The following is a 25,327-nucleotide window of genomic DNA, read 5'->3' as shown; positions in this document are numbered from 1 at the left end:
ACCTGAATGTCCCTGTTGTTTTGGAATTGAAGAAGACTATCCCATGTGAGAAAATAATTACTATTGAAAATTGTATGGATACCAATTCCTCAGAATGGTTACCTTCCTTGCTCCTTCCTCCTGACTTACCTTCTGAGTGAAGATAAAGCAGTGAAGCAGACAATAATGGGTTTCTCTGTAGTATTTTTAAATGGAGAAAGGAAAGATCTGCTTACAGGATTTGTTAAAAGAAAATAGTGTAGTCTCTATAGTTGCTGACAAGGCCTTTCTGTTTTGAATGATAGAGGCCATTAAATGCTGCTTGTGTTTGGGCAAAGGTTAAAGCTACCTTTAAGTGCACTTAAGTGGTACGTTAAGTTGCTTCCCTGCTAAGTATCTTCTAATACCTCCTTTCAGACCATCTCTGATCTCTCTGTTGGGGTGGTGTAGCTGTAAATACACTGTGCAGAAGAGAAGAAAGGAACTGCCCCAGAGATGTGTCAACAGCTGGCATTACAACATAGTCAAGATCTTAAATGTCATGCTCTGTGGGCAGCAAAATTGTCTGATACTGTCTTGAAATAACTAGCTAGGGACTAGTCTGCCTGTAATGTTTGTTTAGAATTGTGAATGTGAAAAGGGTGCAAAAGCAGGTATGTGGTTTTAGATGTGTGTGATGGTCAAGATCACTGAAGCACCTAACTAACTACCTTGGACAAGCAGGCTATTCAAAGGTTAGTGCATAGCAGTGCATTAGAGATAGTTAACATGTCTAAGGGGAAGGTAAGGATGCAGTTCAGGTAAACTTGATAGTTCTGTTCAGAACTTGCAGGTTAAATGTTAGGATTTTGCACCTGCAGTCATGGAAAGGCATGGGGAGTCATGGAGAAGTGCAGATGCAGTGACATGCCAGGTTCTAGCAGCTTGGACTAATGTTCTGATACAGAGTTGAAATATTTCTTAGTATGGATAGCCTCTTCTAAAGATGTTTAGATTTTTTTGAAAGCCAGAAGGATCAGATAGTAAGAATGAAAGTATGGTATGTGGTTGAATCAACTTATTTAAGTTAAGAGTAAAAATTGATTCTCCCGATCCTGACTTGTCTAAGATCAGTAGACATGCTAGAGAAGACTATAGTAATTTGCTTTGTTTACTGTGATTCCTTAAACCACGTCAACTTTTTACTACATAAAATTGAAGATATACAGAATTGTTACCCAAATCTGTATTTAACTTCAGTAAAAAAAGGGGTTTAGTACCAGAACACAAATTGCAGGCTGCAGAGTCTTGTTTGTACTTGTCAGTAATGACTTGGTGTTTTGCTTGATTAACCCACATAAACTTCTGGTAAACTAGGTTGGTCTTTCTGCACGTTTTGGCTGCTTTGGCAGTATTTAAGGTAGAAAATAAGCCTTTTTTTGAAAGCTGCATGTATGATGGACAAAACTCTAGATTAATCTAGAGTCATAGAAAAGTCTAGATTTGATGCAACGTCTGGAGTTCATCTAGCTCAATTTTCTGTTGAAATCAAGACCTTTAGTGTAGGAAATAATTGCTCAAAGAGAAGAGCTGGGAGTCTTGTGAGCTTCTTCCTCATCAATTTTCTGCTATCTTCAACCTAATAAGAATGTTAGGTAATAGTGAGACTGCAACATTTGGGTATTGTTGTTGAAAACCACAGAATGTTTTGCTACTGTTACTGCTTCTTGTTTATTAGTGCATTGTTTTAACATGATACTGGAGCATTAAGCCATGGGGAGTTTATCCTTGTGTGGATAACAGGGCAGGAAAGATGTGTGTTTGTGTAGAAACTTGTTTCCAGTAAGGGTTAATTGGCCACAATATTGCTATAGTGCAAATATTTGTTAGTGATGATTTTTTTTTTTTCCCCCTAGCAATTGAGGATTCCCATCATGGCCTTGTGTCAAAAAGTATGTGCTCAAAGGCCACCAGCTCTGTAGTTATTTTTCTTATATATTATACAACTCCTATGTACCTCTAGTGGAGTGGAGTGCAATGAGATGTAATACCTGCCAAGCTATTCTGGTTTTCAGAGAAATCATTTTGTAACTGGGTGGATGCTCTTCAGCAGGTGGGGGGGGGGGGGGAGGGGGGTGTGTTGATATGTGAGACATTGACACACACTTTTGTTCATGACTATATTAAGATTGTTCTAGACCTCTGCTTGCTTTCTAGTGAGTGTGTCATGAAGTGGGATCTCTTACAGTTTTTGATGATCAAACAACCTTTGAAAAACTGATTTATTTTTTGTCTTTACTGGGAAGACTATCAAGAATTTGCCTCTGCTTTCTCAGAGTAATTAATTTTGTCTCTTTATTTTCTTACTCCTTGTAGAGTTTCACTTCAAATTTCTTTTACTGTATTCTCTTGAAATTAATGAAGATCCAAGGATTTTTCTTTTTCTTAAAGAATCATTTTTAAAGAGATGCAGAAAAATTGAGGAGAATTTGAAATACAGCTTGTGTGTTTCAGCTGGTCTGCTGTCTGGAGGAATTGATTTTCTGAAATACTAGTAGTCTTGGTAGCTGGCTCAATGAATGGTCTGAAACTTCTCCGAGAAGTTATTATTGGGCTGACCTAGTAAATTATGTGTACTACAGCTCTTGATAAGAGTTCTGCACCTTTAGTTGTAGAACAAGCTATGTAAATGTTGAGTGGGAGAGTAGACACTCCTACAGGCAATGGATGAATCATTTAGCTGACACAGTGATTCAGGAGCCCATGACATCCTGCTGGCTGGGATGACTAGTCTAACAATCTCTTTAATTGGACAAATCCATTGTGTGTAGAACAAAGTAAATTTTCTGTGTGCCGTAAGAACTGAAGGACTACAAAATCACAAGGGAAATATAACCATGACTTGAAAAGCAGCATTTAAGGAGGGAATGTTAGTCTTGATCCACTTTTCTTGGCTTCAGGATAGGTGCTTGTAGGAACTGGTTTTGTGAGTGTTTGTGTTAGAGAGGGTGGCTAATATATAACGGGTATGAGGAATGGTATTTAGATAGGTGTGTGTAGCCTATAGCTCATTTAAGCTGTTACTGGAGGTATGATTGTAGCTCACCTGTGTCTCAGCTCAAGAGACAGTGTATTCACAGACCAGTCAGCTTGCATGTAAATAGTTGCATTTGTTCTGTCACGCTTACTAAAGATGCATGTTGACTTCCCCATTGTAGCTCTAAAGATAGTATCAGTGACTGTATAAACTTTAAAGTTAAAGCATATGGTGACTCAGTTGACAGAATATTTAAGCTTTTTAATGGGTTGTTACTTTTCTTCAGTTTGTCGTGTTTCATATACAGTTCACATAGATTGTAGTGGAACCAAATATTGAACTAAATGGACAAATATGGCTATTTTAATGACAAGCTCAGTTTAATCAGCCTTTAGAAATGTGTAAATCTTCACTCTTTGGAAATTTGTTGGTTTTTTTTTTTGTCAGATAGGCAACTTGGTAATAGAAGGTTCAGTTCTGATGGCTTTGAGTTAGTTGTGTACAACTGGCTTGCAAAATCACTTGTCTATTTGTTGTTTGGCTTTCCCTTGTAAGAAAAGGAATGGAGGCTCTGTCTTCCTAGACATGATTTTAATGTGGGATTAGTTTATTTTGATCTTGCTTTTAAGCATGCTAATAAGATTTAAACTTCTCCAAGTACAATTGTTATGATGAGTAGTGATGAGGCAGTATTTCAACCATTAAGATAGCCCTGCAGGGAGTGCTCAGAATTTAAAGTGAGATTACCCTATTACAGCAAGCCTGGACCTCCTTTTGAGTTTTAAAGCTTTTTTTTTCCCAGATAGCTTCATGTGTCATAATGAAATTAAAAAAGGTAATACAAGGTGAAGAGGTTTGGTTCCTGCACCTGTTATGAGTCATTTTGCAAATGAGTCCTTCTGTGCAAACCCCAGTGGAGGGAGGAGGCAGCGGGTGGACGACTGACCCGGGGGAGTGCAGGGGTGTCCTGTCTTGGGGTGCAGCACTGCTCTGTGCCTTCCAGCTTGCATTTGGGAAGGCCCAGGGAATAAAAGGTGGTGCCTCAATCACTTGTATCTGGTGCTTGCTGCTTTGTCTCTAGTTGAAAGATGATTTTTTTTTTGGTGTAGTCCAAGAATTGCACCTCAACCAGGATGTGGCTATTTCAGCGAAGCAAGGGATTGCATGTGTGCTCTGCCAAAGCCTTTTAGGTTGCATGTGAGTTGAGAGGAGAGGGTAAAATAGCTTTTAGCTGCTGTGATAACTTCTAATGCTCTGTAGCTTCGTGTGTCACTTTTAAGGGTTTTTGGAGGAAAAAAAAATTCTCACTCATGCTATAGGAGATGCAGCATTTTTGCCCTGAACACGATGATGAAGGGCAAAAATTCTCTTAAATTCAGGAAAAGAATTTTGAGCTCATTTTTGAAAAGCAGGAGGCGGCATAACATTTTCTCTGCTTCTGCAGTGTATGTTGTTTTTCAGGAACATCAAAAACAGCAAGGCTCTGCCAGGAAGAGGAAAGAATCTACCACCAGGTGGTTTCCTGACCCTGAGAGGAAAAGTCTGGAAAGAGGGAGGAGGGTAGGAAGGGCTGTAGGCTGCTGATTGCTCCAGTATGGGTGGGGCTACAGTGTAAAATAGGATTGTCCAGGGGGTGGAAAAAGCTTTATCTGTACGAGTAACATTTTATCCTTACAAAAACTGAGAGCAATAAGAATACATTCCCATTGCTTCTGATGAGACCTTGAGGAAGGCTGACGCAAAATCAGTTTGTGTGCAAGGGTTGTCTTGCAAGAATTGTGTTTAGCTGCAACTTAGATTTGAGAAACAAACTAGACCCATTTTCTTAGTAGGGTGATTCTAATAGCATAGTCAAAGGAATGCAAAGTATGGTTGGGAACAGATAATGCTTAAGCTTAATGGTCTTGTGCATGGTGTCTATGAGTTGGTATCAGTATTGTACATCTCCTGCAGAGCTTACAGCTTGATGCAATATGTTGATAATGTGGATTTTTCAGTTCTAAAGCAGGAAATGACCAAATGCTGGTTACTAGTTTGTTTCCTGTTCAAAGGGGTACGGTGGTGGAGCTGCTTTGTGTATGTTTCCATCTAACCTTCCATGCAGTATATGGCTTAAATGACTCTGTGACATAGAAGTGAATTGGGTAGTCCAGTTCTTGCTTATGCATCATCCAGATTCCAGTGAAAGGTGAATTTCAAAACGCCTCACTTTTGAAATAGCTGGCTTGCTCACTCTCACTCTCACCCTAGGAATACTTTCAGTTAGCATTGCTACTTCTCAGCTGCCTGTTCTCCCATTCATGTGGCCAGTTAGTTCAGTGAGCTGATGAAGGTTAAAACTTTATCACTGTGGTGTTTATTACAATAGTTTTCAATGAGATATTTTAATATATCTTGAACATGATATTTAAAGCAAAGAAATCTCATTTGGTTAACTAACAGCCATTTACTTCCTTGCAAATTCGTTGTCTTGGTAATTGTGGCTGTAAATGTAGTGGCTGATGGCTTTGTTTCTTCTGCAAGTACATCATACTTCACTTTTTTCTAAATAAACCTTATGTATCTGGTTTGGCTGCTTCTAGTGAGAATTATGAATCACTTCTGTCTTAGCTGAATAAAGTTTTAGATTTATCCACATTGATTCTGTGAGACTAAGCTTATTTTTCTGCTGCTAAACTGGTTTACTTGTAGATAGTTTGTGTAGGTGCTTATGGAAATAGCTTGACAAAAGTAGCATAGTTTTGTGAAACTGAATGCTTTACAAAAGCATGAGAGGGATGTTCGTGTTCAGAGGTGAGAATGAAGCATGCTAATGAAATATTTACTTAATCAAGAATCTATTACAATTTAATTAAGATGGCAATTATAATGAAAGACAGCCAGTCTGAAGAGGATACCCTATTTGTATATTCAATAGCACAGTATTAGTGTTACACTAACATTAGTTTGTATACACTGTGGAAGATGTGTCTTCCCAATTCTTTTTTTTCTTCATTTCTTTAGAAAAATTTCACAAAGATCCAGCTGTGTCTACTGTGTAGTTTACTCCAATTACTGCATATTACACCAGCTGTCTTCACCTGTCTCCCAGCATTCCTGGAGCATTTGGAATGAGAAATTCCAAATGCGAAGGATAAGTCAATTGCATGCACTGTGTAACTTGATTAATTTTTTTCCTATTTTACTTCTTCATCCAAAAATCACTGGGTTAAGATTAGGGGTAATCTGGATCAGTATTCTGTTTATACCCATGTGTTTAATAGTATTTTTAAAGTTGTACTTTGATCCAGATCATCACTTTAAATGTTCTTAGCTCATTCAGAATCTGAGATGAGTAGTCATTGTGCTGTTGCTTATTAAGCAACATCTGGAAATCTAATTTAGCACTGCTTTGCCCAGTTGTAACTCTTCCCATGTATTAGTAGTGGATTTGGTTGATTAATCTGTGTGCTTAAGCCCTAAAATGTGGCATATAATACTTCATGCCTGGACAGAAGTGTCTAACGTTATTTGAGTAATTTTTAGAGTGACACCTGCAGCCCTTTTTGGCTTTCCTTTGCCCCACTCGCCCCAGCAGAGTAAACCCAGAACAACATAATTTGCCCTGAATGCAGTTTAGGGTCAGCAGGTGGTGAACCACCAGTACTTAAAATCTACACATATGGTTTTTTGTGTGACTGTAAGAGTGTCCCATTTTTGTTTCTTGTCTGTGCTGTGGGGAATTGCCTGTGTTGCCTGAACCCTCGAAGAAAGGGCCCCTTTTTCAAGGCATTTTTTCAGTTGTTGCGATTTACTTGTCAATGTGTGTAAGGCTTGGGGCAGGGGGAGGAACCTCAGTCCTTTATATAGAATTATAGAGTCGTTTAGATTGGAAAAGACCTTTAAGATCATTAAGTCCAACCATTAACCTAGCACTGCTAAGTCTAGCACAAAGCCACATCTACAGGTCTTTTAAATACCTCCGGGGATGGTGACTCAAGCACTTCCCTGGGCAACCTGTTCCAATGCTTAACAACCCTTTCTGTGAAGAATTTTTTTCCTACTATCTGATTCTAAACCTCCCCTGGCACAACTTGAGGCCATTTCTTCTTGTCCTATAGTTTGTTGGGAAGAGAGACCAACACCCACCTCACTACAACCTCCTTTCAGGTAGTTGTAGAGAGCAATAAGGTCTCCCCTGAGCCTCCTTTCCTCCAGTCTAAACAACCCCAGTTCCCACAGCTGCTCCTCGTAGGACTGCTGTCTTCACCAGCTTCCTTGCTTTCTTTGGACACGCTCCAGCACCTCACTGTCTTCTAAGGTCACATGGACATAGCAGGGTAGAATGCCATTTTAAGTAATGAGGGGGAGCTGCCCTCAGTTTGTGGAGAGGTCGTTTTAGTTTGAGTGTTGAAATTGGATATTAAATACAAATTGCCTGAGAATGGAGAAAGAAAATGAAAGACTAGAACAGGGATCTGTTGCTTCATTTGGATTAATATAATTCAGAAATATTTATTATACAAACATATGAATTGGTGTAGAGTTTGTACGTTGTCAATTAGATTTGTTGCTTATTGAAAGTAAGTGGCTGGACCATTCAGTTTAATTCAAAAGGATTTAAACAAGGTACACGTTCAGAAGACAAACTGTAATTAAAGAGGCGGCTAATATAATGAGCCTTGAAGCTAAGAAGTTATAAAGAGTCAAGCATGGCTACTGTCTGGGGGTGGTACTATAAAATGACTAAATAGGGAATAACCTCAAAATGCATTAAACATTCTCAAATCTTCAGTAGTGTGCAGGTAAAAAGGTTTAGAGCAAGTCACTGGGACAAGGATAACTCCCACTTGCTACTGTGTGGAATTGTTAATTTAGTGCTGTGCTTCTTGAGTAATCATGAATAATGAAATTGAAATACTTTTAAAAAGTAGTTTATAAAATGCAAGAATGGGATGGAGAAGCACTCTAAATCCTTTTTTTCAAGAGATTTGCTCATGAGAAGGAATGTCACATTACTGTTGTCTGAGATCACAGTCAATATTTATTTTAGTTGTGTGACAGTGCTACTGGTTAAGTGTGAGACTGTTGATTAGTATATCTAATTCATTTTTTTTCTTCTTGTTTTAGCTAGCTGGGGTGGCCTTCCTTGCAGCTGGTCTGTGGGCATGGAGTGAAAAGGTAAGGGTAGAAATGACTGTTCTTACTTTGGCTGCCTTCTCCTGCCCCAGTAAAATTATTTCCTTAGGAAGCAGCAAATGTTAAATGTAGCATCTGAGCTCAGGACCATGTTCAAATGATCGAAACTGAGTTTAGCTGGAGTTTTCATTCTTGTCCCTGATCAGGTGTTAAGTTGTGGCTGTTGATGTTTAGACCTTTTCATGTAAACTTGTAAGAGCAGGATCCTAGTGAGAATTTAATCTTTATGAATAGTCTTTATGAACTTGTTCTCTTTTGAAAGCATGTTTTCTAAAATACACTTCCCTACCTATCTCTTTATTAAAAATGAGAGGCATTTGGGAATAATGTAAAAGATACATCTTTTTATATTTAAAAAGACCCCAAACCAAAACAAACGTATCTTTGGGACCATCTTTCTGAAGTATTCCAATCTTCAGGCTATCTGTGGTCTTCCACTTTACTCCCCGTGGAGTTGTTTAAGTCTCTGTGCAGAGGAACAAAATTGGAATGTGGTTTAGCTGCATAACACTCTTACTTTTGGCAAAGTTTTCTTTAAGCTGAATAACTTCCTCAGAGAAGTCTGTGTGGGCATGTACCTATGGAGTTTTCCTGTTAGAAGAGATGGTATAGGTATGGAAATGAATGGTTCGCCCCCTTGTTATGAATAAAGCATAGCATAGCTTTATGACTGCAAGCTGCAGGAAAAAGTGACAATTACTAGCAGATTTACTGATCTGCATCTTAATTAATATTGCAGGGCAGGTGCCCTCACTGTTCAGTTGTGCTGCTGAGTAAGAACACTTTAATTACCATTGTAGGGTAACATTTCTTTAATCAGAGTGCGTGTACGCAGCAGCTCCCAACATACAGAGAAGTTCTGGAATTCCTCCACTTTTTGGAAGTGAAAGAGTTTTACGATGATCTTAATGCTCCATATATGTGTGCACATACTCTCGCAACTAGCTTAGTGATATCACTGATAAGCAGCCTGTCTCCACACACAAATGCATTTACCTCCTATTCTGTTATAAAAGGATTTTCTTTCCAACCTTATAGGGAGGGTACTAAACTCTTCTTGAATTTGTATTCTCTCATGTTCAGATATGATCTTCTGTTCTGTAAAGAAGCACATAAGATCTGTGTGGTTGGAAATGACTAGCTCACAACTACCTCCATTTGCCAAATGGACTTTATGGTACACTGAAGTTACTAAAAGGCAAAGACAGATTCTTTCTGTCTTATTAAATTTTGCCTGAACTATTTCTGCTCTGTCCTATCTTGCAAATAAGTTCTTCAAAGCTTTTCCTGTGGTTTTGAACTTCTGAATGGCTCATGAAATCTGTACATTATTTTTCATGTCTATTGTTCTGTGTTGTGTGGGCAGTCTTTCCTAGTAGTGCTGTTCTTCAGCCGTGGTGCCTGTATAGATCTGTCTGTTTACAGATAAACATCTTGGTGAACAATAGATGGGAAGTAAGAGAAAAACATTCCAGAAGCTGTGCTGCAGTGGTAAACCCAAAGATAAACTACAGGTGGTGGAAGGGTTTTGAACATCCTGTCTGAGTGCAACATGAAGTATGTTGGAGTCCTTTAACTTCTCTGTTTTTTCTTGTCTTTTTCTTTTTTCACTAGGACTACACTTCATACCAATTCTTGAGCAGTCTTTTTCTGGATATAAATCCCATGCATCTTTTAGCTGATAATATATCGAAATGAGATTGCTGGTTTGTGAGAACTGTTGAAAATACTGTATGTAATGTTACCCATCCTGATTTGTGTTACCCATTTGAGTCAAATCGAGTCTGTTTAACTGGTGTATCTAATTGGCCTATCCTTCTGATCTTGTAACTGGGTTTTGTTATTCTGAATAGTTGCGTAAAAGTTAAATTGCATAAAATTTTAAAAGTCTACACAATAAAGACTGGGTAGATGTTAGTATCTGTCACCCAAGAGATACAGCAAAAATCACTAAGAGAAAGTGAATTATAATAAAGTGTTAATAGAAGGGAGGTGAATAACACTGATCTGTCTCATCAGGGAATGGTTTTTATTGGACACACAGAAAGATCTGGGAAACTAGAGGCTAGTCAGCCTAACTTCAGTCCAGCAAGTTCATGGCTAACAAAAAAAATGGAGAAGGAGCAGTCAGTCTACTTCAAAGCAAGACTGTTATTTAGAGGGACTTCAAGAGCATGGAGAAATGGGATGACAGGAACTTTATGGAAGTTATTAAAAAAAAAGGCAGATGAAAAATCCTGTGCCTGAGATGGGGTAATGCCAAGGAAAAAAATGCTTGAGCTCCTGCTCATCAGCAGGTTGAATATCAGGTGTGCCCTCATGTCAAGACCAACAGCATACTGAGCTATATTGGCACCAGTGTGGCCAGTGGTTGAGGGAGGAGCTTCTTCCAACAGTGTTCATCACACTTGGGGCTACATCTGGAGTACCCTGTCCAGTTTTGGGCTCCCCTGTGTCAGGCAGGTCTTTTCCAACTGTACCTTATTCTGTAATTAAGTTTAGTTACTCTTTAGTCTGCTGATCTTTGTGTTTGTATACAGAGATATGTAGATTGTCTGAAGGTATGTGCATGTAACTTCTGTTGCAGTCAGTGGCAGTGTGATATTGTGACAATCAACATCCAGTGTACGGAACTTCATTATAAGAAGTCAACTCTCTCCTCGTCAGATGTATTTTGTAGTTTCCATACTAGTGTATCTCAAAACAGTAACTGGTTTGACATTTGTTAATGGGGTGTATTAGAGTTGTTTTGTAGTTGTATTTTTTATTTTTTTTAAAGACAATCTATTTTTGCCCTCTGCCAACACACTTCAGTTGAAGTGGTGGCATAATGCTTATAAACACTAAAAGAAAGTGAAAAACAAGTGAAGTGTGTACAGTTGAACTCTTAATTGACTGTTCGAAGTGACTGAAAGGAAGACTTAAAGGATGAGTTTTACACTTGTATTTTCTGACACTGACTTCAGGTATCAGACTTTATTTCTGTATACCTGTAGGAAACCTAGATGCTGTTGTAAAAAAGAGCTTTTACCATCTTGCAGATGGCACAAGCAGAAGCATCCTTAGAGAGATAAGGTAGAATGAGATAGTTCCCTGAAATAATTCTCTTGTTTACTTCCTTCAGGATTTTTCACTTAACATCTTTTGTTAAGCAAAAAAACCCTCACGACCTTTTCAAAGGAGAATGTTGTAAACACCAAATGTGAATATGAAGAAATTGTGAACCAGCAACATCTGAAGGGTGAATAATAGAGCCCAGTTCCTGCCCACTTTTCTTCATAACATGCTTTGATCAGAGGAAGTTGTCTTCCAAAAGATGTTGCTTGAGCAAGTGAGATTGTCTGAAAAAAAGCTCGAGTTCAGGTGTGGGAAGGAGATGGCTGAAATAGTTGTGAAAGTTTCAACATCCTGGTCACACAGTGTTTGGTTTCATAGTGTATTGGTTCTATAAAGACACTGGATTAGCCTAGCTGATCCTGGCATGTCTTAGTTGATTGTGGGGTCTGAACCAAGGTTTGATTAGGTGGGACTCTCATAATTAACCTGGTAGACCAAGTTTGATAGTTAGCTGTAAGGTCTTACAGTTTGTAAGAATGGAAATGAGTCACTGGTGACACAAACTAAAAAGTCTTTGCTTCCCAAGACTTTCTGAATGCTGAGATATCTATAAACTGTGACCACATTTTAATAGGCTATTTCAGCTGTTAGTCACCAGCTATTGCAGGGCAATTCTGAATTCTACAGTTCAATTATTTTTTCCTTTTCCTCCTCTCAACCAGTTTTGGTAAAAACAACTCTGATGTCTTGCTGTTGCCAAATTAACAGCTCTAACAAGATCTGTTACAGAACACATTATGAAAGAAGATGAACTCCTGTGTAGTACTGTTAATCAGTGTCTTTTCGTCAGCTGATAAAGATTCTCCATGTGCACATTTTCTTCTAATGCAGTATTTTGAAGACATTTTTGTTAAGTAAGCATTTAAATACAAAGTGATACAGATTTTTCCAAGGTATTCTCTTACGACATGTATTCTTGGCACTTAACTCTAGCACAAATACCTGGATAGCAAGATGAGAACTTACATTCCCTTGACAGAATTGGAATGCTTATATGAATTACTTTGAGTCTCTCTGATATTTTTCTCTTAAACTAAACGTAGTTAACTTGAGAAAATACTATCTTTTGTTTTTTTCTTTATAAAGGTGTGATTATGGGATATTGTACTGTGTTGATTTTTGTTATTTCTGTTTTAAAAGGAAAGTATTTCCATAATAAAATGTTCTGTGTATTGCTGATGGGTGTATGATGAACATGCAGACTATTGCAAGGCTTCCTGAATGTCCCTACAAATTGTTCTTGTTACCTTTAAGAGTTTCAGCTGTTTGTTCCTTCTGTCTTCTGCATGTTGCATCTTGTTTTTGCAGATTACATGAGAAGCTTGTGTTATATGTATCTGGTGGAATTTTAATGGTAGCTGGTATATAGACTTAATTCCTTCAAAACATAATCTAGAAATAAGGGCTTCACTGTTAGCATTATATTTACAAAGACTTAGAAACTCTGTCCGAAGATCTAGGCAGACAGGCTTAAATAGGTAAGATTATTGTCAAGATAAGCTGTGTCTCTGGATAATTAACAAAAAAGAAAATATTGCTGCTAAATAATGCAGATTGAAAGTATCTTATAGGGAATAGATAACTTCTCCATGTAAGAATTTTATCTGGAGTGAAAGGGGAATGTTTAGAGTATACTTTTGTATTTTTTGCAAGATTTTGGAGGAACACTCCTAAGACTACTCAACATTAGAAGGAGTATGACTAAACTGTTAAGAGGAAAAATCTGCTTCCCTTGAAAACCAGAACACTTCGTTCTCCTCCCTTAAACTGTCACCCATAACCTGCTTTGTAGTTAGAAGGTCTCTCTCTGCCACCTAAACATTAGGATTGGAAAAATTCCTTTATTAATTTTTTTGAAGACTTTGAAATTGGAGTGCCCTTCTGGTTGATGCACTTCAAGTTAATATAAAGCAAGAATTCTTCTTCCTTGAAACTAAATGAATATTCAGTGATAGTATTGAGCTTTTGGCACCATCTTGTGGAAGTTTTTTGGCAGACAGACCTAGGAGAATGTGATCTGACAAGTTCACTGTACTGGATTTACTTACTAAAAGAATTAATAGCTATAGCTTTACATTAATATTTCCTCTGCCAGGGTGAAGAAAATTGGTATTGTCAATAACGATTTCACAAGACTTTCCTGTGTGGGTCAAGGGTTGGCAGGCTCAAGGGTTTGCAACTAATTTGTTTGGAATCATGTGGAAATCATGGACATCCAGAAGAGGAATGTTAAATGAAAAACACACTGGTCACCTTTTTCTGTTACCCTGTTTTTCTCTTTCAGGGTGTGTTGTCTGATCTGACGAAGGTGACTGGTCTTCATGGTCTGGACCCAGTAGTGCTTGTCCTAGTGGTGGGAATAGTGATGTTTACTTTGGGATTTGCTGGTTGTGTAGGAGCGCTGAGAGAAAACATCTGCCTTCTGAAGTTTGTAAGTAACATAGTTATATGAGTGGATTATTACACATGTGAAAGCTGCCAATGATGGGTGAAGAACAAGTAGGAAACCCAGATTAGTTAATTTATAGAATTTGGTTTGTTACAATGTGTATGGTAAATTTAGTCCCCTGACGGGCCTTTGAATAATGGTAGTAAAACAGTATAGGTTTAAACCTGTGCATATTTTCCTCCTTGTGGAAAATGTTTCTTCTTTTTCATTCATTCTGCTATACAGTGATGTTACAATATGTATACCAGAATCTAACACTCTGTCTGTAATATCACAAAATATGATGTTCTGGAACATATTTAGACAGTTAAGAATTACTGAGAGGAGATGGTAGAGTGGCTTAGGGACAACAAAATCCCTTAAATTAAGAATTCTAAATGTTTGGTGGGCAAAAACTTGGGAACGTCAGTGACTGATGTGAAATCTCTTAAATGGTGTTTTTATACTGAGGCTGCTTCTTTGCTTTAGATCTGAAAGCAGTTAAGATGGACAAAAAATTACAAAACTGGAAACAATCCAAGAAATAACATCAAGACTACTTCAGCCCTGTGTTTTGCAGATTCTCATGTACTAATATTTTCACTGCTGTGCATAGTGACTGTGATATGGTGCTTGTTTTACTGTTGAATTCAGGTGACTAAAAGAAAAAGATAACTCTCCCTCTTGGGGGTTTCTTTACATTGTATTCTTATTTAACATGCTTTGTTCTCGTGGTATCTGTACTGAGTGAGAATTTTAACCTAATTCTCAGTGTCTGTTTCTGGTGGAGTAGGACTAGGGATGCATTCAAAATGAATGGATTTTTTCTAATTTAGGACTTTTTTTTTCAGTTCTGTGGAGCAATTATGTTTATATTCCTGCTGGAGCTGGCAGTGGCAGTTTTGGCTTTCCTCTTCCAGGATTGGGTGAGAGACAGGGTCAAGGAATTCTTTGAGAATAACATTAAATCTTACCGAGATGATATTGACCTCCAGAACCTCATTGATTCACTACAGAAAATTGTAAGTTCATATTTGGTCACTTTTAATGCGTTCTAGGAGAATATGCAGATTTGGAAGTTTCCTTTTTTGTTTTACATTTATCATTATGTAGCTAATAGTGCTGTGTAACAGATACGCAGTTTTTCTCTTTCTGCATTGAAAGCATTGTGGAGGCAAGATATTCTGAGATACAGTGCTGTTCTAACTGCAAATGTGGAAGCTCTGCCAAGAATTCATCTGCCTTTTGACCTTCTCGACTTGCTCCCCTGTTCTGATCAGTGTTGCAACAGTTTAAGTGAGAAGGGAGCAACAAAGACCTCTTTATCCTGAAAAAATTGTGCAATGGAACCGGTAGTCTGCACTTTTATTTTTAGGGCACACTGCAGTCTTGCACAGGGCCTTTTAACTTCTGAGCTGCACCCAGTCTTGAAGCAAAAGAGAATTTTTGTCAGTGGGGAAGGGCTAGTCTCTAGTCAGGTAGTTGTCAAGGAGAGTTGAAACAATTTTATGTTCATGTAGTCCTAAAATCTTCAGTTATCAGAAGACAGTAATGTATACCAGGAGATGACAAGGCCTGTGTTAGTAAGGGCCTGGTGGCTTTCATTCAATCAGCTCCTTTTGTAGTCATGCCCAGGAAACAACCAGTGAGGGTCACTCTTCTGATGTATGTTTGTTTGTGTGTGGTTAAAAAAATATGGAGAGAAACAGAGTATGTACGTGAGTGCTTCACAAACAGGTAAAATGGTTGTCTCCTTTATATATTTTTTTTTTCCCCTTATGAAAGAAGGTTGGTTTTGTCTGTCTTCCATCTTCTAGAAGATCATGTTTAGATATCTGCGCTCACAGCTCGGTTCGATAGCAAAGTATGTTTTAGAGGGGATACTAGTTTGGTGAGCTGTATGTTACCAGCAGCTTACTTATCCTGTTCATTCATTACTGTGTGCATTGATATGGAAGCATCCTCTGACTAAACTGCCTGGATAGATTTCAGTGCTGTTTTGCTTTAGCTTTCGGGGCTAAGGGTGCCTGTTTATAAGGTAGGGCTCTTCCTGGCCTTGACTAACACCTGTAATTGTCTCAGTGTCGTCCACTGTTGTTGCTCTTTCTGTTCACCTAGTTTCAGTGCAGTCATCCAGGCTAATATGCTAAGATGATTTACAGTTGAACTCCAGTGAAACACTTTTAAATGAAAATAAAAGGCTGAGTTTACTAAAAGGAGTTCAGTAGCCAGATTAACAAGCTCATAAACCTGAAAAAGGGAAAAACAATCTCTTAATTCGCCTGTTGTTGATCCATACCTGAAAGTACCAAGGAAGGAGGGGAAGTATGCAGTGCAGATTAGCAAATGTAGTTCTGTAAGGGTTGAACAAGATGCAGCAGTGTGTTCAAATGCCACACTGAAGCCCATCTTCTAAGGAGCTGTGCTCCTTAGGCTGACTTGCTCTGTTCTCAGTGTGTGCCTTGGGACCCAGAGAGCTTTTTGTAGGCAGCTCCTTGCTCTGGCTAATTATACTACTTCCAGGCTGGTGAGTGACCTCTCGTAGTCTGTACCTTGCTAAGGTAGATTAGCATGTTTAGTGGTTGTATGGCTTTTTAGAAAGGCATAGATGTGTGAAGTGGAATTAAAAAGACAAAAATGAACCCCTTTTGCTTTCTTCACAGTAAATGTGCTAGTGAGTTAACAATTGGTCTGTTCTGACTGTTCTATTCAGTTCTAGTCCTGTGAAACTATGTAAACAATTCTGCTCTCAGTTCACATCAATGTCTGTCACAACTTTTAACTTCTGAATCCATTTACTGACTTCCAAGTTTTGATGGTCTTGCAGATGGTTAATGTAAGTTTTGTGAACACAGGCAGTGGGCAGAGGAGAGATCCTAGAGTTAATCCCAGGAGGATAGAACTTCATGAGGTACCAGGAGAAGTTGTGTGATGGTGTAACATTTCAAGTACTCAAATTATAGAGAAAGATTTTCACCCTTAAATGTCAAGGCCAGTAAACAGCAAAACATAACTTAAAAAGAAACTAGCTTTCATTAGTTCCAGGAATTGAACATTCCTTGAAATGTTTGGATTTCCCCAACCTGCAATTATGGTAATTGCATTACACTGTTTAGGTCAGGAAACTTACGTGAAATACTTCTAGGGTTGACTGACCTTTGAGCTAGTGAGACTTTACCAGTTAATTCATTTGGATATAAAAAACTTCTCATTTAAAAGAGAGGAAGTATATTCACAAATATTTGGATCCACTTCTCACAGTAAACAAGGAGAAGAAAACTTACTGGTTCATGAAGATTTAAGGATGGAGTCAGAAATGTAAAGAAACACTTTTCATAGTTTTTCTGGTTTTGGCTGTCTTGGAAATAATGGGGTACAAAGCATTTGTATAAACTATTTTGTTGCGCTGCTTATGGATGTATGCTGATTGCATCTAGCAATTACATCTAAAGTGATAATTTTTATGATTCTGCTTGTCATGCTGACACCTGTTTCCAGGAGCAGTATGCCAAATGTATTGCTTTCATTTCATAGAGCCACAGCATTGATTACTCATTTTTTACTCTGAAGTTGCCATTGATTCTGCACAGCCTTAGAGAAAGTGAAGATGATGAGCAAATATCATTCCAGAGAGTTCATTCAGTGGATAAATTGTCTCTAAAATGCCCCCAAATGCTAAATGTTTGTTTATCTGTTTCAGAACCATTGCTGTGGTGCCCAAGGTCCAGATGACTGGGACTTTAACATATACTTTAACTGCAGCAGTGAAAGCAAAAGTCGGGAGAAGTGTGGTGTTCCCTTTTCCTGTTGTATACCTGATCCTGCTGTAAGTTGTTTCCTGGCTTTTTATTGCTCTGTTGTTGTTGGAGAGTTACAAGAGGAAGTACTTCCTGAATAAGGTGTGATGACTAGGCTTAAAAGGTCTTCTAAATGATCAATAATTGCTCCTGCACAGACAAACTCTTCATGTTTCTGTTCCATCCTTTTTTAGAGTCCAAGTTGGCAACCTGTTATAAAGGCTGAAAATGTATTGTCACCAGGAATTCAAGCAATTTTTGTATGGCTTGAGTCTGCAAGTATTGGTGACTTGATTTTTATTTTTTTTTTAATTCCCAATATGTTGTTTCCTTGAATTCCTTGTCTGTTATCTAGCTTGTAAGGATCTGAGAGCACTGTTTAGGCAGTGTCTTTGCCCCAGGTAATGTTACCACTCCTCTGCCCCACAAGTAAGAGTTAACTCCGTTTGCTGATTGTTTATCAGCAACTAGTAAAGTGCATGTGCACAAACTCAGTTTAAATCATTTCAGTCAATTCTCTCTATTTGGGAAGATTTAGGTGCTTATTGGTTAGATCTGTTTACTAAACTTTAGGAATCTGACTACATTCAGTGGACTTCTACTTCATTCAGTGGAAGCCAAAAGGTAGAGGTAGGAAGTAACATACAATGCTTTACAGTATTAGTGGGAGTAGTTGCAGCTCAAAGCCAGTCCAGCAATCCTTGTGTGGAAAAGGTAGCCTTTGGTAGGTTATACTAATGCTTTTAATTGTCTTGGAAATCAGCCAAAGGAGGACTTTGTCAGGGCAATATTCCATGTTCAGATTACCCAGTAATTATTTTCTACTTGAATTTGGAGCAGTACTATTCCACTGCAACTTTTTCTATTGCTGGTGTTGTATTTAAGGAGACATAGGTATGTTTAAATCCTTTTAATATGAGATTTCAATTAATATGATATTAATATTTCAATATAACTCATTATGCATTGCGTAAATGATGTTATAATTGTGTAATACATATGTTTTAATAAGTCTCATACAGAGAAAAAGTCTTAAAAGGAATGTCTTTGCATCTTTGGAGATAAATACTGTCACTGGGTTGTGTGGGGTTATGATCTGGAAGATGTTTATGGTCTTCCTACTTGGGATCTGCAACTGGAATGTTTAATCTTCAAGACTAGGTGTATCTTGAATCTGGGTTATGTGTGAGACTTTGAACTATCAGCTGTAGGGGCTCAGGTAGCTTGTAGCTATTACTTGTTTTAACTGAAATGATGGAATTGTAAGGCATATTTCTACACTGCAAGTGTAAATAAATAGGCCTGGTACCTTTACTGTTACCTTAATGTTTAGGTGTTACGTGAAGTAGCCAACATGACACTGCTCTTAGAAATGCAGATGTTTTATCTATATGCTGGCAGTACAGTTGCTACACCTCCTGTTAAAAAGTCCTTGTTAGTTGAAAGCCAAGCAATAGAAGAAGTTGGAATTTCTGGTGGAGGATGTTTTCCTGCTAGTATACACCTCTGCTTTAGCAGAACATAAGGAAGTAATGACTGTTTTGCTCAATTTTACTAAAAATGCTACTGAAAATGGTTGGTTCTAGCAGTCCTGATTTGTCTGTGAACCTAAAAGACAAAAACTTTTGTGAACAGAGGTGAGAAAAACTCAGTTGACTTATTTTACATCTTTTTTGCTTTGCAGCAAAAAGTTGTGAATACGCAGTGTGGCTATGATGTCAGAAAGAAGGTAAGATTCTGGGATCTTGCTGTCTGTCATGTTCTGTGCTTGCAAAGGTGAAACTAAAAACGGTGGAATGGCTGATATGTCAGCTTAAAAGTCTGGGAACTAACCAACTGTGCTACATCATACTATAAGTAGATCATGGTAGAGATTTTTCATTTGTTTAAAGTAAACTTGTACTGTGGGAGGGTGAAGAAAACAGGTGATGGAACAGGTAAAGGGAAGGATGTGTTTCAAAAAGGGGTAGAACTTGCATTTCAAATGTGCGTTTTAATTATTGTAATGGTCTAACTGAATTCTATTACCTGCTAATTCTAAAGTATTCTAATAATGGGATTTGCAGGAAGATACTAACATCAGTGTCTGACATTGCCTGATTTAATCTGGGTATATATGTATTTCTGGAGACTGGTTAAAAGCATTACTGCATAACTGACAAATCATTAGTTTAGCTATATCATGTGATTGACTGATCTTACAATGAACTTGAGCAGAAAAGTAATATTCTTATTTCTCCTTCCCCCATTCAGAGCAAGAATCAATGGGATGATCAGATTTTTGTCAAAGGATGTATTCTTGCTCTTGAAGCTTGGTTACCACGAAATATCTACATTGTTGCAGGTGTCTTCATAGCTATCTCACTGCTCCAGGTTAGTTGTTCTTGTTATGCTACTTTGAAAACAGTGTCAAGTTTGCAGATGCAGACCTGCTGAAGGCGAAGTAGTTATGGAGAGAGGTAAATACTTTGACACTGGGTTTTTTAGGTATGAGAATAATACGGCAAAAAAAAAAAAGTAGGGATGGGGACTTAGAGTGAAAGTATCTGATATCAACTAATTTAGTTCTGTTGAAATTATGTTCCTGAAAGCAAATTAAAGTCATCATAAAAATAGAATTATCATACATACAGTGTATGATGATTGTGATGTATGTTGTTATATATTACTATAACAATATGCTAATATACGATTATTATAGAAAATAAGGTGATACAATAATATTTCTTAAATTTCAATATGCTGTGAGGGAGGGAGATCTTCTGATCATCTATTTCAGTAGATCTGAACTACAGCCTTCTATCACAAATGTGAAATGACTAAAATAGAGCTCTGTCCTTCATGTGAAGATTACCACTCAGCTGATTGTAAGTGACGTGTAGCATACTACTCAAAAAAAGTTGAGAATGGAAGAGAGGGAGATTGGTGAACAGGTTGCAAAGGTGATATTAGCAGAAACTGATGAAGGAGTTGCTGTGACTTTCTCCAATACCCTATCGGTGCTTGGTATGTCAAAGAAAAAGAACCAAAATTCTCGATAAAATGTATCAGATTACTTCTTTCAAGGTGGATTTTCCTTTCATTGTGGCAGTTGTTTACACTTACCTAATTTCTTTGCTATGGTACTGCTTCATTTCAGTGGGAAATAACAAACTTGTAACTCTACTACAGAATGTATTTTCTGTTTAACTGAACAGCTGAGCCCAGAGTGCTGCCAAGTCCCTTCTCCCAGCCATGGCGATACTGCCCCCTGGTGCCTGGTGTTTGACATGTTCTCACCATCCAATGATAGTGCGTTCATGGCCCTGAGGTGCTGTCCTGAGAACACCTTCTGTTAGGAAGATGTTCAAGATACGAACTCTAGTCTTTTGCCAGCTTTTGCCAGCGTGACTGACAATAATTTGATGTTGTTGTTCTTACTCATGTCCTGAGTCTCTGTGAAACCACTTTCAGTCACTTGTATTTTCCAACTGGGTCTTTCTTGTGCATTAAACTATTGCACGTGGGACTGAGTGAGACATAACCTGACCACTTCTAAAACAAATCTTTTGGTTTTTCTAAAACTTCAGTCTTTTGTTATTTCTCTAAGAATGTTTTTTGAAATATGCTGAGTTATGAATTTATCTTCAATTTGTAAATGAAGATTTCCCCAAGAACTTGAGTAAATGTTAAAATTCCAAATTTAAATGTATTGGAGTAATCTGGGACTTTTCTCACTACTGCTTGTGGTGAGAATTTCATTTTAATAGAGGTAATTGTACATTCTGTATTTAAAAAAATTTATCAGAAAATTGATTGGATTATCCAAAATTGTGGAATGAATTAAATTGTCTGATTTGTAACTTCAGCCATAGGTAAGTGTGAGTGTTATGAGACTCAAACTTGGCTAAGTGGATTTCTTCCAGCTCCAAGGCATCTAGAAGCTTATTGTTTTGAATTCTCCTGAAGTGTTACATAAAAGAATCTTTTTCTCATGAGTTTTATTTCCTGCAAGATTTTGCTGCCTTTATTACTTTTTAGTAATAGCCATGCTTTGACAGATGATCCTGGCTATGAAGTATCTGAACCTGCAAAAACTCTGAATGGGTATCTTTATTCACCAGAGTAGTTGCACTGGCATCAGTACAGTGTAATAGGAACACATAAGAAGTGGGTTCCCATTCCCCAATAATGACTAATGGTATTAGGCTCTAATTTTTAGAAACATCTTGCAGAGCGGTACATTACAAGTGTTTCATCTCACAAATGGTTTGTTTTTTCTTTTTAGATTTTTGGGATTTTCCTAGCCAGGACATTGATTTCTGATATTGAAGCTGTAAAGGCAGGTAATGCCTTCTGAATATAAAAGCAGACATGTTTTGCAAAAAACTACATTTTACAGTTATTGGTCGGACACCAAGGTGGAAGAAATGCACAGACGGTGAAATACTGTTATTAAAAACCTTATGTGGATTTTACCCTGCTCATGCTTTTTGTTAGAAGCTGGTACAAAAATCTCTGAACACACACCTGTACCTTTTTTCTAACGAGACAACTCAGTGTACCAGCATTGATGTCTGAAGAAGAAATGGTATTTCACAAGACATGGCGGAACGGATTTTGAAGATTCTAGCAAGGAGACATGAAACTGCTGTAAACTCTTTCCTTGAAGGATTACCACAAAGATTGTTCTGTTTTCACTCCCATCTGTCATCTATTTCAATGTAATCTTTTCAGAAGGCATGCTGATTTCTTCAGAATCTTGAAATTGTTTAATTGCTACAGTAAACTCATGCAGTGATTTTTTTTTTTTTTTTTTTTTTTGCAAGATACCTTGCAACCTTAATCATCATGGTATTGGGAATTGGATAAAAAAGTCACAAACTATTTAGTTCTTTAATTGACTTTCAGTTGTGCAGAAGTAGGGATATTTCTGTTTGGGAATAACGTAGATGTCTCGGGAGCAGGAGTCTGCTCAGCATCAGAGCTTGTGTAACACATGCTGTTTTGAAAATGCGAGCCTTTTCTCAGGAGAAAATCCTGACTATCTGTAGCATTATATATTAGAAATCTCCATTTCAGGCAAGGGGGGTATGAACCCCTGATGCTGTCTCCTGTCTGAAGAAAAATTTAAATATCCTTTATTTATAGAGGGAGAAACTCTTTAAAATGCTTAGCCTTTTATTGATCAGTAATATCTTTAAAAAGTGCTGTCTGCAGAAATTTCACAATGCAGCTTGTTTCACTAGGTAGCAAGCATGCTATGCAAGCTGTTCATGGTGCTTGCCTTTCCTCTAGTTTCTCTCACAACTGCTATATTGATCTTCACAAGTCCTAACTGCTAATATCAGGACTGATCAAAAACATTTAAATTCAACATTGATCCCTACTGAAATCTATTTTTAATGAGGAAATATGCATTTAGTGAAAGATTAGTGTTGTTGAATTTTTAAATCTTCTGTAAAGCTATTGACTCCTGAGTTCTTGTATTCTGATACACAGTTCAAATGCCAGTCACAATATGGTGAACTAGAATTTCTTCACAGTAATTTTCTACATCAAACCAAACTATTCTTGCTGAAGTCATTTTTTAAAATTTTTATCAGAAAACTAAACTCTCTTCTTTCTGTTCTCCCTTCATGGGGGTTCAGTAGATGGATCTATAGTTCAGTAAGAGTTCCAGTCTTCTGTAAAAGACTTTGGCGTAGTATTTTTAGCTTTAAGATAGAAGTATGTGGCTGAAAAGTTCTTGGAGGTAGCTTTAGCTGTCAGTTTTACTGTGGGCCATATAACTAACACTGTTTACTGCTTCCAGTGACACCATTTTTTTTTTTTTTTTGCAGGGAGAGCAGGTTTATTTACAGTGCCTAACATAGTGTAAATTTTAGTAAAGTATATATTTTTATAATGATATTTTACTACAAGTAGCCTGCCTGAAGGATTTAATACTTGTGTTTCCAAAGTATGTGGCTTTCCTAGGATGCCAGACTTTTAAATATCTCTAATATCTTTTTTCTATTCCGTGTGTATTAATGAACATTTCACTGGCAAAAGCTGATCAACAGTAAGAATCTTTGTATTGATTGTCCAGACATCCTTCTAGCTTTTAATATGTGAAGCTCTTCACAGACAATGCTGTACTTCTTGTGTGTACTTCAGTTCAGCTTTCATAGTTGGTTTTTTTTTTTTGGCCAGTGATTGAGACAACAGGAAAAGGAAGCTTGTCTAAGGACGGCTGATTTCCTTACAGTAGCAGAGAACAGTGTGTTATTACTCATCTGAAAACCTGAAAGTAAAATTTTTTAGAAGTGCACTGTGTATTTTTTTTAGCTTTGATATACAACAAGGAAACAATAGCAGTAGATCATTGAGGGGAGAGAAGAGGCATTTCTTCTGTAGAGCCTTGAATCTGAGGTCTCTATTACTTGTTGAATCTAGTTCATTAGAAGCAGCCAGAAGTTTGATGCTGTTGCTGCTACTTCGCAAGCAGCAAAGCAGTGTTCAGCAACCTTTGTTATAAACTCTGGTGCTTGAAACTTTACACCACCTCATGAACTCACTCACTCTGTTAAGGTTATGTGTAATAATCTGATGTATGTAAAATTGGAGAAGGATGCTTTCTACTTGTAACTTCTTATTTGTAAAACATTGCAGTGAAAATTGCATCTAGGGAGTATGTTTCCCATTGCCACAGAATGCTCCTAATGCTGGGAAGTAATTTCAGCAATTGGTGAAAATCATCATGGTGTCAAAGATTTATCTGTGGAGTTCATGCACTGAAATTAGCTGCTGACAAGAGCTATTGAGCCAGTATCACAGAGCAGGATTCCGATGTCTGCAGATCTTGCCAAGTTGCCTGAAGACAAATGAGTACTTGGTTTCTTTTTGAAGTACTGTTCATATGCAAAACAGAATTTAATTGAAGTGTTGTCTTTCCACAGTTTGTTCTTACTGGCTTTGGCCATATTAACACCAGCTTTGTATCAATACTTCAGTTATTTGGAACTGAACTCGAGAGAGCAAGTTCAACCAACCTATTTGAGGATCTTTAAATTCATGGAGTGATTTGTTTTCACTGTGGATAAACTTCTCTGTGCTTATTCAGTATCACTTTTAAAACCCTGGGGCTCTTGGCTGGTTTACTCCAAGACTGGGAATACTTTCTTATCACTTTCTACTTAGTTATATTTAGCACCTTCTCTGTGGACCTGCAGTGACTTCATGGCTAAAGGTTTAGATTACGGTTTAAAAAAGTCTTGTCAGCAAAAGCAGTTGGGTGTGAGCCCTCAAAGGAGGAGCAATTCAATGATCTCTCAATGAAGAGAGGTTTGGTAAATTGATGTTGAGATTTCAGTGGTTGCATTTGGAACAACTCCACAAACACTACAATGGAAACAAGGTTTTTAATGAAGATGACAAATATGAGATCAGACTTGAATAACTAGACTGAGAGAAGGAAACTTTTCAGTGTGATCACTTTTATTTCTTGGAAATGAGCACAATTTATTTCTGTGAAGCAATGTATTTATTTGTCAGTATGTTTGACAGTGTGACTGCCCTTTTATTTCTATTAATATACCTACATTTGGACACAGTTTCCCTGTATGTGAAGAGGAGAATGAATATAAGCGCTGAAAGAAGTGCAGTGACCAAAGGAGCTTCAGTTGCCTCCGTAAAACCTGAATATTTGTTCCCAAGAGGTCTTTAGTTTTGGTGATGTTCATACAGTGCCATGTGGATAGACTTGTACCTCTAATCCATTGAGGCTGATGTGACAATTGGCTTATATGTAGAATTGCTTTGTTTTTTTGTCTCCCCGTTTCATACTTTCCT

General features: G+C 37.7%; 1 protein-coding gene across 3 annotated transcripts in view; it reads left to right on the top strand.

The window, feature by feature from the left end:
• Positions 1 to 24,609, top strand: part of TSPAN14 (tetraspanin 14) — a 40,552-nt gene extending 15,943 nt beyond the window's left edge. For all 3 annotated transcript variants that reach the window (XM_074830493.1, XM_074830495.1, XM_074830494.1), the window contains exons 3-9: positions 8,105 to 8,155; positions 13,575 to 13,721; positions 14,570 to 14,740; positions 17,419 to 17,544; positions 19,200 to 19,244; positions 19,769 to 19,888; positions 21,783 to 24,609. In XM_074830493.1, coding sequence (XP_074686594.1) covers positions 8,105 to 8,155; positions 13,575 to 13,721; positions 14,570 to 14,740; positions 17,419 to 17,544; positions 19,200 to 19,244; positions 19,769 to 19,888; positions 21,783 to 21,854 — 732 coding nt within the window. In that variant the 3' untranslated portion in view covers positions 21,855 to 24,609. The remainder of the gene's footprint in view (positions 1 to 8,104; positions 8,156 to 13,574; positions 13,722 to 14,569; positions 14,741 to 17,418; positions 17,545 to 19,199; positions 19,245 to 19,768; positions 19,889 to 21,782) is intronic.
• The last annotated feature ends 718 nt before the right edge of the window (positions 24,610 to 25,327 follow it).

This window comes from Strix aluco, chromosome 7 (genome assembly GCF_031877795.1).
Source record: "Strix aluco isolate bStrAlu1 chromosome 7, bStrAlu1.hap1, whole genome shotgun sequence".
In the NCBI taxonomy this organism is placed as follows: domain Eukaryota; kingdom Metazoa; phylum Chordata; class Aves; order Strigiformes; family Strigidae; genus Strix; species Strix aluco.
Note: the sequence above shows the minus strand (reverse complement) of the source record. Positions and strands in the feature narration are given on the sequence as shown.